General features: G+C 39.7%; 1 protein-coding gene across 4 annotated transcripts in view; it reads right to left on the reverse strand.

Annotated features, from left to right (window-relative positions):
* sh3gl1b (SH3-domain GRB2-like 1b) overlaps positions 1-13886 on the reverse strand; it is a 38944-nt gene that overhangs the window by 11450 nt on the left and 13608 nt on the right. For all 4 annotated transcript variants that reach the window (XM_053503808.1, XM_053503807.1, XM_053503809.1 and 1 more), the window contains 3 exons: positions 5648-5720; positions 5288-5431; positions 384-517 (listed from right to left, as the gene is read on the reverse strand). In XM_053503808.1, coding sequence (XP_053359783.1) covers positions 384-517; positions 5288-5431; positions 5648-5720 — 351 coding nt within the window. The remainder of the gene's footprint in view (positions 1-383; positions 518-5287; positions 5432-5647; positions 5721-13886) is intronic.

The following is a 13886-nucleotide window of genomic DNA, read 5'->3' on the forward strand; positions in this document are numbered from 1 at the left end:
GGGCCTGTCTTGATAGATAAACAGCTCTTCCCTGAAGTCAGTTCAGTTAAGACATGTGATACTGTTCTATCAGAGCCTTAGAAGAAAAAAAAGGGCAATTAAAAGGTTTTTGTTTTGGCGCTTTTAATTTAACAAAGACTGAAAAAAATTCTGATTCTACAATTCTGTTAATCCCCCTCCCACGTTTTTTTCTGCTAAATCATTGTTTTGTAACATTACTGAAACCTGACTGGCTCTTATATTTTATGCACTTTGTTTCCTGTTTTTCTTATCAGAATGCTGTGAACCTACTGCACTGACTTTTCAAGAGATTTTTTTCCCCTTTCAAACACGATTATTCGATCGTTTATATGCTTGTCTGTTGTTCAGGAAGCTCGGCTCACCTGTATCTCTCTCAGGTCCTTGTCACACAGGCCTTGTAGAGGATCGATGAAGTTCTGCTTGACGTCGATGTCCAGCGAGTCCTTCACCTCGGCGAGTCTCTTCATGCTCTCGCCGGCGTCGATCAGCGCGGCTCCTGCAGCCAGAGAACGCTACGGTTACAACATCGTGGTGTGAGGTAGAAAGCTGATTACGTTCCCATAACTGGTTCTTAAAGACATTTTTACACTCTTTCCTTACCATCCTCCCTTTTTTCTTCATTTTATAGAGAAAGCAAAAAGAATCATAAACTCATTGTATATGTAAACAATTACAGCGTTACCTCGGACACTGGAGACTCCTTTTATATCAACCAGAACATTATGACCATCCATGTAACTTTCACTGTAAGAACAGTTCTGATGTCATGCATGGTGTGAGGTGGAGCCTCCATAAATCGGACTTGTTTCTCCAGCACGTCCCACAAATGCTCCATCTGGTAGAGAATTTTGTAGGTGAAGTCAAGACCTCAACTCTTTGTCATGTTCCTTATGCCTTCTTCTCATAGCGCATCCTGGTGCCAGCACTTCTCCAGGTAACACAAGTGGTCCTTTCACATGATGTGAAAGAAAACATGATTTATCAGACCAGGGCACATGGTTTCATTGCTCGATGGTCCAGTTCTCATGTTCACGGCCCCATTGTCTGAGCTTTTTGCTGGAGGACACGAAGCACCATGGACTCCATGCAATAAATCAATTGCAATAAACTGTGATGCACTGTGTGTTCTGACTCCTTTTTATCAGAACCAGCATTCACTTTTTTTTTTTGCAGTTTGAGCTACAGTAGCTTTTTTGTTGGATTGGAGCCACATGCATCAACCCGCCTTGGTGCAATTTTGGTACGTCCTGCCCCCTGCAGACCAGGAACATCCCATTTAGAGCTACAATTTTGGAGTTGGTCTGAGCCAGTCGTCTAGACGTCACAATTTGGCCGTTTTCAGAGTCGCACAAATCCTTACTCTTGCCTATTTTCCAACACGTCAACTTTAAGGACAAAATGTTTACTTGCTACCCACCCACCCGCCATTGTGATGAGTTAATCATTGTTATTCATGTCACCTGTCAGGGGTCATAATGCTATGGCTAATGTTGTTCTTATTCTTTTAACTGCTCCAACGAGGGGTCGCCACAGCAGACTCTTCAATCCACACAAAAACTTGGCACAGGTTTTACGCCGAATGCCATTCCTGGAATAAAGCTCTGCCTTTTTATCCAGACTTGGGGCCGACACTGCATCAAGTGTCTGGGGTTTGGGCATTGGGTGAAAATTTAAGCCCGGTCTTTCCGCATGGCAGACGAGAAACCTACAACTAAGCCACCAATGCTGCTCGTAAATGCTAAATTAAGTAATCTCTTTTACAAATACTTCACCACTGACCACATCAATAATTAATTACTGTATATTCGTTTCCTGTTAGTATAGAAATTATAATGTTTTAAAGCAAGCACAAAATCCTGACCAATCAGAATCCAGAATTCAACAACAAACCAATTTAAAACACATTGAACTTTATAGCAGGTAGATTGGTAGCTAGTCCCGGCCTTGACTCAGGAGCTGAACAATAATGACCTTTAATATATTTAAATAATCAGTTCAGGAACAAAAACAGTCCGTCCGATGTGCCAAATTAATACCAGAGCCTGAAGCTTTGAAGCTTGTTCTGGCCGAAACATCCTTTTTCATTTTAACAAGACATAAGGACGGAAATGTCAGCGTCTCCATGGAAACGAAGTGGGTGAACACAACGCTCCTGTCCTATTAAACTGCCCACTTGGGTCTATAATTAACTTTCAGGAAACTGTATTATTTTTGCCATCAAAGGCGAGTCGCTTTCTGACACAAAGCAGCCAGGTCCACGCTTCAGCCACGCTTTGAAGGGACGCGTCATCCAAGCCCGGTTTTTTTTTTTTATTTATTTAAGAACAAAATGAATGAAACGGAGCTGGCTGAGTTTTTCTGAGATACACAGTTCGTTCTTGGTTTATTTTTAATCCTGGTCAGTTGTTAAATATAAACCTACGCCAGGGAATTTCTGTTCAGGGCTGCTTCAGAAGCAACACCCTCCAACAGAACAAACCAGAATGCTTGTATAAAATAAGAAACATTTCTCCAGGGTTAGGTGTGAACCCTGAAACTAGATGATGTCAGGAGGAGCCACACACTAAGCAAGTTTTTCTGATCAAAATTCTTTTTTGTGGAGCTGCAGAGGAATCTGGGATTCATGTTATCTCGACTTGTTGGCTGTAAACGTTGAGGTGTTTGGTAAAAAAAAGGGACTCGATTCAAGAAAAAGCTTCTAAACCCTCACTGATGCTTTGGAGCTGTTTTGGAAAGATTTCTTTCTGCCTTAATGTACGTATAGGTGAGAAATAAAGGCGTCTGGTTGCCTCTGTCAGGAGGTTAATTATGTTTTCATGTGCCAATTAAGGCTGCTCTTCGATGGCAAAAATCACATTGTGACGACTCACTGACTTTTGAAACGTCATGCATTTAGTGTACATAACATCATCGTGGAATTGAACAAATCACCACCACCATTTGATCTCGATTACTTTGCTTTCCTAATCACTGGAAGCCGAAATTATGATTAAACCCCAGTGCTGATAATTAAAAAAGTTTAAACCAATAAATCATCAACAACATGTCTGTGCATGTGCTATAACGCAGCGCTCTGATTGGTCATAAGTGGTGTCGATTAATTCTCTACAACAGCAGCCCTGACAGTAGTTCATGTTCATATTAATGTGCTCGTTCTCATGCGTTACGGTTACCATAGTAACAGCTTATTAACAGAAAAGGTTCTACATAAACCGTTAAATAATGTCTAATCAGATAATTAATGTAGTAAAGTTTTTCCTTAGGGAGAGGTTTATTCACCGTTCATGGAAGGAGTCTCCAGTGTCAGAGGTAAAGCTGTGACTTTAAAGTCAGAACAGAGGCCTTTGTGGTTTTTGTGGTTTCTCTGTAACATGAAACGGGCCACGTCCACATCACCTGAAGGGACGCAATTTACCCTAATGTGAAATACATCTGATTTTTTTTTTAGGGATGTCTGAACGCACAAATCTGATGTTTTTCAGATCTGATCTAATACATAATACATATCTAATAGGAATGTGAATCACCAGTCACGTCCCGATACGATATTATCACAATACCCCAGGCAATATCTGAGATTCTATAAGTATCATGATTTAATAAATATGCCAATTTAATAATACCCCCCCACGATTTTGTTACAATATTAAACCTCGTTAAACAAGTTTAAGTTTAATACAAACTAACTTCGAAAACAAGAGTTTAACATTTAACTTCACATTAAATTATGCAAGTAAGCTGCATTATAACTAAGCAGTGCATATCTCTGTTATCTGCCATAATTATTATTTTCAAACAAACTTAGCGAATAATTTACTCCTAGCACACAATTTTGTGAATAGTTGTCTATTGTGTGAATAGAGTGCACCACCTGTAGGAATAAAAAAAAATGCCGGTTTTACCGCCTCAAATGCCTCCAAATTCTCCAGTCTCAACTTTACAGTGAGCGCGTGGGTTGATCGGCCTCTAAGCATCTAAAACTACTTCGCTCACAGAGTTCAAAGAAAAAGGCAGATCGGAGATGTTTAACACTTGCAATTTTTTAATAGTGTAACATCATAAAAATGTCTTTCTGTTGCGCCACTTGGGAGTTTTTGCGCGCAGAATCTATTATAATCTTTAAAAAAAAAAAACGATCTTGGATTCAGTGTGGCACTTCGTGATTTACTGCTCATCTCTAACATCTAATATTCATTAGAGACAAAGAGATTCATCGGAATTCATGCGAGTTTTTGCTTCTACGCATGCATAGGGTGTGACATCATCAGTACGCACCGGCAACGCGGGGTTTTCATAGCAGTGCTAGCAACAGCTTCTAAAACAGCTTAAGCGAGGTGTCTGGCTTGCTTCCTACTTCTAGACCTCGACACGCACACACTACTGCACGCGGAAGCAAAATCACAAGCAGATTTTTTTTCGAACCAAAGCAAAGATGTACTGATGTGCGCATGCATAAGGTTTCAGAAGACAGCCTCGTCCAAATTAGAGTCAGATAAAATTCCGTGTAATATGAACGTCAACCACAAATACGATCTGAGCAAAGAATTTAATCAGAATTTAATAATGTGCCTCGTTATATGACATTTTTTTTCATCTTATTAACTATAAATGAGGAAACAAAGAGATCCTAATGTAGGAGCGACTGTCTATAGCTGATGTAATGCAAGCAAGAACAGGAACTAACTTTGCGTTGAACATTAAATCCAATTACCGTATAAACGAATCAAATTTACGACGTGTCGTTCTATAATAAATGAAGCTGTTAACACTGTTGGCAACTCGCTGTAATGTAAAAGCAATAAAAGATACGTGGATATAGGGAAAATCAATTATTATTTTCCTGCGACAGCACATCCTGGCGTGTTTTATACGTGTCAGTCAGACTTGGAGTGCTCAGACAGCTCTGCACTGCGGGAAGTCTCGGGAACGCCACGCCGTAAGGAATCATTTATTTTATTTGGAAAGTGATGATGGAATCTGGCCCTGAACTTTGTTTCAGGAAAGTGTTATCTGCTTGTTATTTACGAGCGTCTTCTGCAAACGCCAGACCACAACAATGACGTCCAGACACCACAAAATAAAAGATAAAGTACAGGGAAAGAAAACACCAGAAATGGTAAAAACAGTACCATAACGACAACAATAATAACAGATCTCAGTCTTTAGTGCTTTTTATACGTATTTGCAGCATCATTATTTTTAATGATTTGGATTAATTGTCCAGGACAGCCGGTTGTTAGGATTTGTGTGGAGTGTGCATCCTCACCGAAGTTGGTTTCCTCTCCGAGGTCACGCCCATATTTGGACATGCACTCTCCCAGCAGCCCCTCCGCCTGCGGGTAGCCTGGGCTCTTCACCTGCCCACGGATCTTGGACATGGTGTTCAGCATGGAGAGCTTGGCACGGGACGCTGACACACACACACACACACACACACACACACACACACACACAGAGTGAAACTGACTATAAAGAAACAAATCAACATGTTATAAGTAATATATCAGTAATAAAACAGGATATTTAATATTTAGGTGTAAACAGGATCAATAAAACCTGAGAGTAAATAAAATTAACAAGAAGAGAATGTAATAAACAACAAATAAACACGCAGCTCTGTTCTTACCAGGGTTGGGCTGCAGGTACTCTGAGGTTTTGGAGATGACCTCCACCACAGCTTTACTAGTCACATCCACTTTCTGGGGAAAGAAACAGAGAAACAAGAGTTCCCACACTATACAACTTTCTGTTCTGTTTGAAACCTTCGCTGCTTTCTCACTGTGTTTAGAGAATCGTTCTGATGTGAAAATTCTTCTAAAATGCAGTCAGTGTGTGTGATCATAAGTTCACTGCTATTAGCTTGGAGTTTTTATGAATTAAATGTTTTCTTGCACTGGCTAGCATTGGCTAACTAACTGCAGCCTCGCTTGCTCTCCGGCTAAACAGGCTGATTTTCAACATCCAAACCAGTTAATTACGTTCCAACACCGTCTTCTAAAGTCGTTTGCTTTTTACTGCTGTATAACCTGATTATTTTATAACCATCCGTCAAACTGAGCCATGTTCCCACTATGTCCACAAAAAAAAATTATGAATGCAGTTAGAATTTGTGCAACCTGGCATAAACGCGGTAGAAACCGGTAATGACGTGGCGTTGTCTTATTTGACGTGAAGCTGTTGTACTTGTTTTAGAGCTGGTGAAGACATGATCGAAGAACAACGCGAGGACAACTTAATATGGACGTGCGTACTAAGGATGGCACTGAGTATTTAATAATGAACCAAGTGCTAGTTCATGTCAGCGAACTGGTTTTATTTTTCCATGGGCTAGAGAGTCACCTCATTACATCACTGTATACGTCTTGTATACGTCATCTACTTTCCCAGCAATGCTTGAGGCAAAAAAATGCTAGTATAAAAAAATTTATGAATAAATGCTAGCAGAAAAAAAGAACGGAAAGAATGCTAATGGAACAAAACGAAACAAAAAAATGTTAGCGGCTAAAACAAAACAATAAAATGCTAACGGCAAAACCGAAACAAAAAAATGTTAGTAGCAAAAACAAAACAAAAAATGCTAACGGCAAAAACAAAACAAAAAATAATAAACGCCAAAAAATAAAAAATGCTATTGGCAAATAAAATTTCTAGCAGCAAGCACAAGAACGAACATTAGCATGTCTTTACGAGCAGTTCTCCTGGCTTTATCATTACTAGAAAACATTTGAGCAATGCAGTGCATATTGATTCCATCACAACGTTTAGTTAGTCTTGATAACCCCGCCCCCAGACCCCGACATAAACGGTTCTTTGTTTTAGACCAGTGGTTCCCAAACTGGGGGACCCAGAAGGGTCGCGGAATAATTTCATGGGGTCGCAAGAGGGATTAAAAAATTATGTCTTTTTTTGTGATTATAATACACACTTTTCAGTATTACTGATTGAGTGTGAGTGTTTAAATTGAGTGTTTAAAAAAAAAACATTCGCAACTCAAAGATATGACGTCACTGTGCAGCGACTGGCTCACTAGTTATTGCTACAGCGCACAACTGCACGTGAAAACTGCAACTGCCGAGATGGATAAATTTGTTATTCGCAAATCTAAAAATGTTGAGGAAATTGTGGACAGTTTGCCTGAGTCATCGGAACCATGTACATCGACCAAGCATAAGAGCAAGACCCCGTCAGACCAAAGTAGGAAACGTCGGGAAATATCAGGAAGAATTTATAAAGTATGGATTCACTTGCTCTACTGTTGACAACGTAGATTTCCCTCAATGTGTAATCTGTTCAGAAGTGCTTACTCATGAAAGTATGAAGCCCGGCAAAACAAATGATTGTTAAACAAGCAAAAAATTAATAAATAAATAAAAAATACAACCTTCCTATTTAATGGTAATCCAAAATTATTTTGATGTATAGTAAATGTAGTCAAAATACTGTGAAAAGCTTATGTTTTTTGCTTGTTTTTGATAGTGGGGGTCGCGAGATCTTGTCGATCTGCAATTAGGGGTCGCTGGCTTGAAAGCCAGCCAAGACTACCAAAGCCTTGGTCTCACCATGGAACAGTTTTTTCTGTCTGAGGGCATATACATGGACGTATATACGATATACAGTACATACGTGTACCTTGTTTGTAGTACATCAGTAAAGTCCCTGATACCCCTCTTCAGAGATAGTTCTGAGCCGGCGCCCAAAACGGAACCAGGACTTTTTTAAAAGCCAAAGCACTGCGCTTTGGCTATCTCCAAAGAGGGGTATCAGGGACTTTACTGATGTACTACAAACAAGGTACATATGATATACGAAGGATTGGACGACGCTCCGACTAAGTCGTCATTGGAATGTCATGGCGTTAGTTCTTTTTTTTTTTGATTTTTACCCTAATTTAGTTGTGTCCAATTCCTCCCTGTCACCAGGGGGCTCCACATTAGGGCTACTACTACCACTCAGCCGGGAGGAAAACTGCTCCCTCATGCAACCTTGGAGGCAGCGTAACACACTCGGAGGACAGCGCTATCCGCTCCCTCTGCGTGCTCGAGCTCACAGACGCCCCTGATTGGCTGTAGAGCCGTGATTAATGTGGGAGTACAAAGTACCTTTCACCCTTCCCTTTGAGGGAGCTCGGCCAATCAGCTCTCTCTAGACCTCCGCGATCGAATCGAACCAGCGATCTCCGGATGATAGGGCGAGCACTTTACCACTGCGCCACTCAGAGGCACGGCATTGTTTTTGTGCCAATGGAACTCTCACAGCGCAAGTTTGTGCTAAGACCATGGTAGGTCCATGACATGTTGTAGAAAACCGTAGTTCATCTGACCTTCTTCTGGTGCTTAACACGCTTATGGCTCGTATGCAGCAGGTCTGAGTCACGTTCAGAGAATTGAATTTGGTGTAAACACTGGGTCCAATCACTTACACCCCGTCACTTCTTTGTGAAATACACTATGCTTGTCAGGATTTTTATATAAACCACTGGACATAATGATGACGTGGTGATCTGATCTAATCTCGTTTGACCTGGTGAGCGAATGATCACGTGCGTGAGAGGAAATTATTAGACAACATAACACGCATTGAGAACCTGACAGAGACGCGGCTAGGAGATAACAATCCGGATCAATTTTGACCCAGTTCCCATTGCGTTCATCGATATTTTTAGGAAGTCGTGAGAACTTCATGGTTTTCGTTGCAGAGTGACGGACACGCAAAAAGTAGGTTGTTACTGACTAAATAACTACCCTAACTAGTTCTCGGATTTGGTATCAGTAATAAGTTTAGAGGTAACTGCTGAATAGGACGCTGGTTCTCTTCGCTGTAGCCTGCTGTTGATTTCACACCAATTTCTCATAAAATCTGATAAACACACACTGAAAACGTTTATGGATTTAAAGCTTCCATGCTGTGTGTGTGTGTGTGTGTGAGGCAGTTGTTATAAGTGGCTGTAACAGGTGTCAGTTCCCACACCGCACAGAGCAGTGGGTTACGTACAGTTGACATTTCGCTCGGCGGTGTGTGTTACAGCAGCATTACATATTAATACCGGTATTACTTCAGCATTTCTGAGTGCATGCGACTCAATCCGTGTTTTATAACGATGCAACTTTTGCCCGGTGCAAAAGTTTAAACACCCTAAAGATCAAATAATTTTATACTTACTAGATACGCATGTGTGCAACCTTTCAGATACACCTTTCCATATCCGTTATAATAATTTAGCAAGAAATCTTAACATACCGCCTGTTTACACATGCTTTATAAGGACTCCTGATGTCACATGCTTTCTATCTCGATTGTATCCTGCTAACAGGAATTTACACTTATGGTAAAATCCGCCTCTGGTTAGACTAAAAATATGGTTCTGAGGTAATTATTAAGCGTTAATATCCAAATCAGGTCGGTACATGTCTAACAACTTTTAGTGCTCTTTGCTTTTTAGCTGCTTTATAAATACTTTTATACAGATTAATCATGATTTTTCATCCTGTTTTAATCTCGCCTATGACCTAGTCAGTTTTTAAATATGGTTTAAAGAAAATTTATGTATCAGCCTAAACAAAGTATTGGTGCTGATTTTATTACTTTTTTATGTTATAAATATAATACAGAAAATGTATGTGGTAACAAATAGACTTAATGCAACTTCTGAAGTTTATACAACATGAAAGTGACCAAGTGATCAAGTTCAAGTTTAAGTAGGCTTTATTGTCACTTCAACCATATAAATTTAGTACACAGTGAAACGAAACAACGTTCCTCCAGGACCAAGGTGCTACAATCTTGCTCCCCTAAAAATTTTAAGTTGCTAACTTCAGCCGTTTTGGAGAGATGATTTTATATGTGACCTAAAAATGGTCATTTTTTAGTATTATATTGTCTCGCTTGAAACAATAATCATTTAAAATCTAATTATTCATATTTCTTTATGAGTACTGATACTAAAATTGATGTAAGCTTCTAGAAGCATATGACGCGTAAAAATTGTTGCTTAAATTAATTTTCGGTAAAAAAAAACTAAAACAAAAAAAAACCACAAAAAGCAAAAAAACTGGCTGTAAATAGAATTCATGTTGCAATATCTTAACAATTTGGCATTTTAGAATAATACACTTTTTCAGGTTTATGTCTTTTCATGTGAAATCTATATCGGCCAAGTTTCATCTGAATGACAGTTAAGATCGTTGAAAGATTTGAATGACAAAAAAAAAAAAGGTTACGGAGACTAAAATATAAAAGGGCATTAAATTGTACTTAGCAAATGTGTTTCTTTTTATTTCATAAATATATAAATGTGTATCCATTTTACAAAAAAAAAAAGCATGGATCGAGAGATAAGAAGCAGTAAGTGTTGTGTAAAATGGTGTTATATGATCTTGTCTGAAAAATCTGCCAATTTCAGGACTGTGTATTTCAACAATAATGTTGTAAAAATCCAAATAACTTTACAGATCTTCATTGTTAAGGGTTTAAACAATGTTTTCCATGCATGTGTAATTAACCATAATCGATTAATTAACATGCACCTGTGGAATGGTCGTTAAGACCTTAACAGCTTACAGAAAGTAGGCATTTAACGTCACAGTTCTAAAAACGCAGGACACTAAAGAGACTTGTCTACCGACTGTGAAAAACACCCAAAGAAAGATGCCCAGGGTCCCTGCTCATCTGCTCGAACGTGCATTAGGCATGCTGCAGGGAGGCATGAGGACCGCTGATGTGGCTAGGGTGATAAATCGCCATGTCCGCACCGTAAGACGACTAAGACGACGCTACAGGGAGACAGGAAGGACGGCTGATCATCCTCGCGATGGAAGACCACGTGTAACAACACCCGCACAGGATCGGTACATCCGAATATCACACCTGCGTGACAGGTCCAGGATGGCCACAACAACTGCCCGAGTCACACCAGGAACACACACTCCCTCCATCAGTGCTCAGACTGTCTGCAATAGGCAGTCCATGAGGAGGAGATGCACTGCAGGACTTATAGCAGCTGGTGGCCCAGTGACTAGTTTCAGAAGATGAAAACTCTCATGTGCTTCCTGTGAGCTAGCTGCAACGTCACTCAGAGGAGAGCGCTATCTGCCCTCTTCCACATACATGAGCCGAGGTCACTGTGATTAGCTGCATTTACACAGACCTGATCATATAATATTCCACTAATAATGGGAATAACAGTCCAAGGCTGATGGAGATGAGAGTGGTGTATAAACCTGCAATGATACATTCAATAGGTAACTATTAGCATTGTAAACACTTGATCTGATCGTTTATTTCTCGTTGGAATAAATATATTGTTTGTGCGCCTGTTTGCCCCACGTCAGGGTGACATGATGTGATGTGACGAGTTTCCAGAAGGGAAATTTAGCTTCTGTTCCTGATCGTTAAGAACATCTGCCTTTAACAGCAGTATTTACTTTCATCCATTGTTTCTCTGCCTGATTTGCATTTCTCTCGTAGAAAAGCATCTAATCAATCATTTCTTAATAAAATTTTGATTTCTTAATAAAAAAAAAATAGGACTCTAAGCTAACTGCAAAGCATGAGAAATATACTTCCTCTTCTTTTGTCTCCTAGTATTTGCAGCAGATTAAACACTTCACAGCGCGCAGTAAACACACATCCAGGCTAATCGGCGTCCATGGAAACGGTTATGTTGGAGTCTTTAATCGAAATAATATGAATCAGACTGAAGAAATATTGTCCGTGTAACTTTTGTCCAAAGCTATTGACAGAGGACACTGTTGGCCCAAAAGCATGGACCACTTTAGCTCTTTTGGACTCCAGCCCGTGATAAGCTGTGGCATTGTCAGGATTCAAACTCAAAATCTCCAGATGATAAAACAATTTTCTTTTGGTGAGCCCAAAAGAGATGTTTTTTTTTTTTATTATTGTTGTAACAGCTGTTTAAAAAAAAAAACTGTGTTGCTGGCCGTTTTTCTACATTTTCCGTTTAAATGTAGGGGTGGGGAAAATTCCTGAATGGAAGTCAGGAGAAGTGAGTATAATAAAAATAAAAATAAAAAGTCACTGAGTTCAGACTTTCTAAAACTGAAATGTTTAACTTTCTTCTTGTATTTCTTTCCCTTGGTGCTAAAGAACTGTTCAGAAAACAAGCAAGCAGAACGTGTTTAGGTATTATGGAGAGTCCTGGAATCTTATAAAGCGCTTCAATTCAACAAAGGTTTTGGTTAAGGACGTGGACAAAAACACTCTGCTCCAGTTGCCAGGTCTGAGTGTGAAATCTGATCTACAAGGTTGTGCAAGAGCAGCAAGCAGAAGAGCCTGGGATAAGAACGCCGGACAGAGGGAAAAGAAGGCGGAAAAGAACCGGATTTTTCCTGTGTCGTGTCAGCGGACAGGAAGGCGACGGCGTGTGGGTTGGATGGATATTTAAGAGCAGTCATGTTTGGATTTTTGAGCAAACAGCTGAGTGGGCGAACTTTAAACAACCAGAGTCATGTCGACATCATCCCGCACAGCTGGAGTGACAGATGTTTAGTCACTTATTTGTAGATATTTCTACAAGTCAGCATCAATATGGTTTAAACAAACAAAAAAAATATACACAGTTACAAGCAATGATGATCGGGCCCAAACACCTTGCACCATCACCACCTGGGTGCAACAGAAAGATGGAAAGACAATGGCACCTGCATTTAAAGGGGACCCACTTATACCATTACGACATCATTTTAGAAAAGGGGACCTCCAAAAAGCCGCAAATGGTGGGAACAAAGCAATACACTATGATGTCACTCAGTGTGATTGACAGGAGATTTGAAATGACTGGAACTGGGTTAAGAACCCTTTAACACATTATCAAACAATGGAAACATAGTGCTCAACCATCAACTTTGAGGAAAAAAAAAATTATGAATGAAGATCACTTAAACGCTTGGTGAGGTCACATGGTTGAAAAAATCAACAGTAGACATCAGAGATGTGTTTATTATTGAAAGTAGGAACACTTATTGTATTGGGACTAAACAGCAGTGTGTCCATAAGAAAACCACTTGTTAGTGAAACTCATCAGAAAAAGGGTTCAGAGAGCATAAAGATTGACTTTGGAGCGATGGAAGGAGGTCATGTGACCTGATGAGTCCAGATTGAGCCTATTCCAGAGGTCAGGGGAAGAAGGGACATGTATGAAGCGATGCTCCCATCATGCATAGTGTCCACTGTACAAGCTTCTTTGAAAAACAGATCAGTTTTTCAGGTCTAGACTCAGTAATGTTATGTGGAAATGAAATGACCAGGAACTGGCATATTTCAGGACTCAGATTCCCAGAAAGAGTGGCACTGGGAGCATAAAGAATTAATTTTTACACATAAACTAAACACCACAGCATGTGTGCGTGTGTGGGTGTGTGTAATCAAAGCTAAAGGCAACTGAATGAAGTCAGAAATGAAAGTGTGTGCGACATTGTGTTTCTGGCTAGGCAGGCCAGATTTTCTAAGTAATTACAAATCAGCTAGAAAATAATCTGATGTGAAGCTAGTAGTCTACACTAGAAATTATACATTTTTGTGCTTTAAGTACTTCAAAGAAACAACTCAGATGCCTGCAGTACAAATTTGTTATTAAAAATATTACAATCAAACAACTTTTTCTGTTTATCAAACTAATAGATCATAACATGTATCTGTTTGTAACAGAAGCTCCTTTAATAATGCACTTTTCCGTCCCATTGCCCCGCCCCTAACACACAGCACATTCTAGTGTGTTTATTAATAAACAGCCAGTTTGTTGATACTGAATTCTGTTGTTAGCATTAGCTAGCTAGCTATTTTATGCCTCAAATGAATGTGTGTTAACCAATAGAACGATAAAGGTGAAGCGAAAGTCTGTGACAATATTT

The sequence above is a fragment of the Clarias gariepinus genome, chromosome 9 (genome assembly GCF_024256425.1).
Source record: "Clarias gariepinus isolate MV-2021 ecotype Netherlands chromosome 9, CGAR_prim_01v2, whole genome shotgun sequence".
In the NCBI taxonomy this organism is placed as follows: domain Eukaryota; kingdom Metazoa; phylum Chordata; class Actinopteri; order Siluriformes; family Clariidae; genus Clarias; species Clarias gariepinus.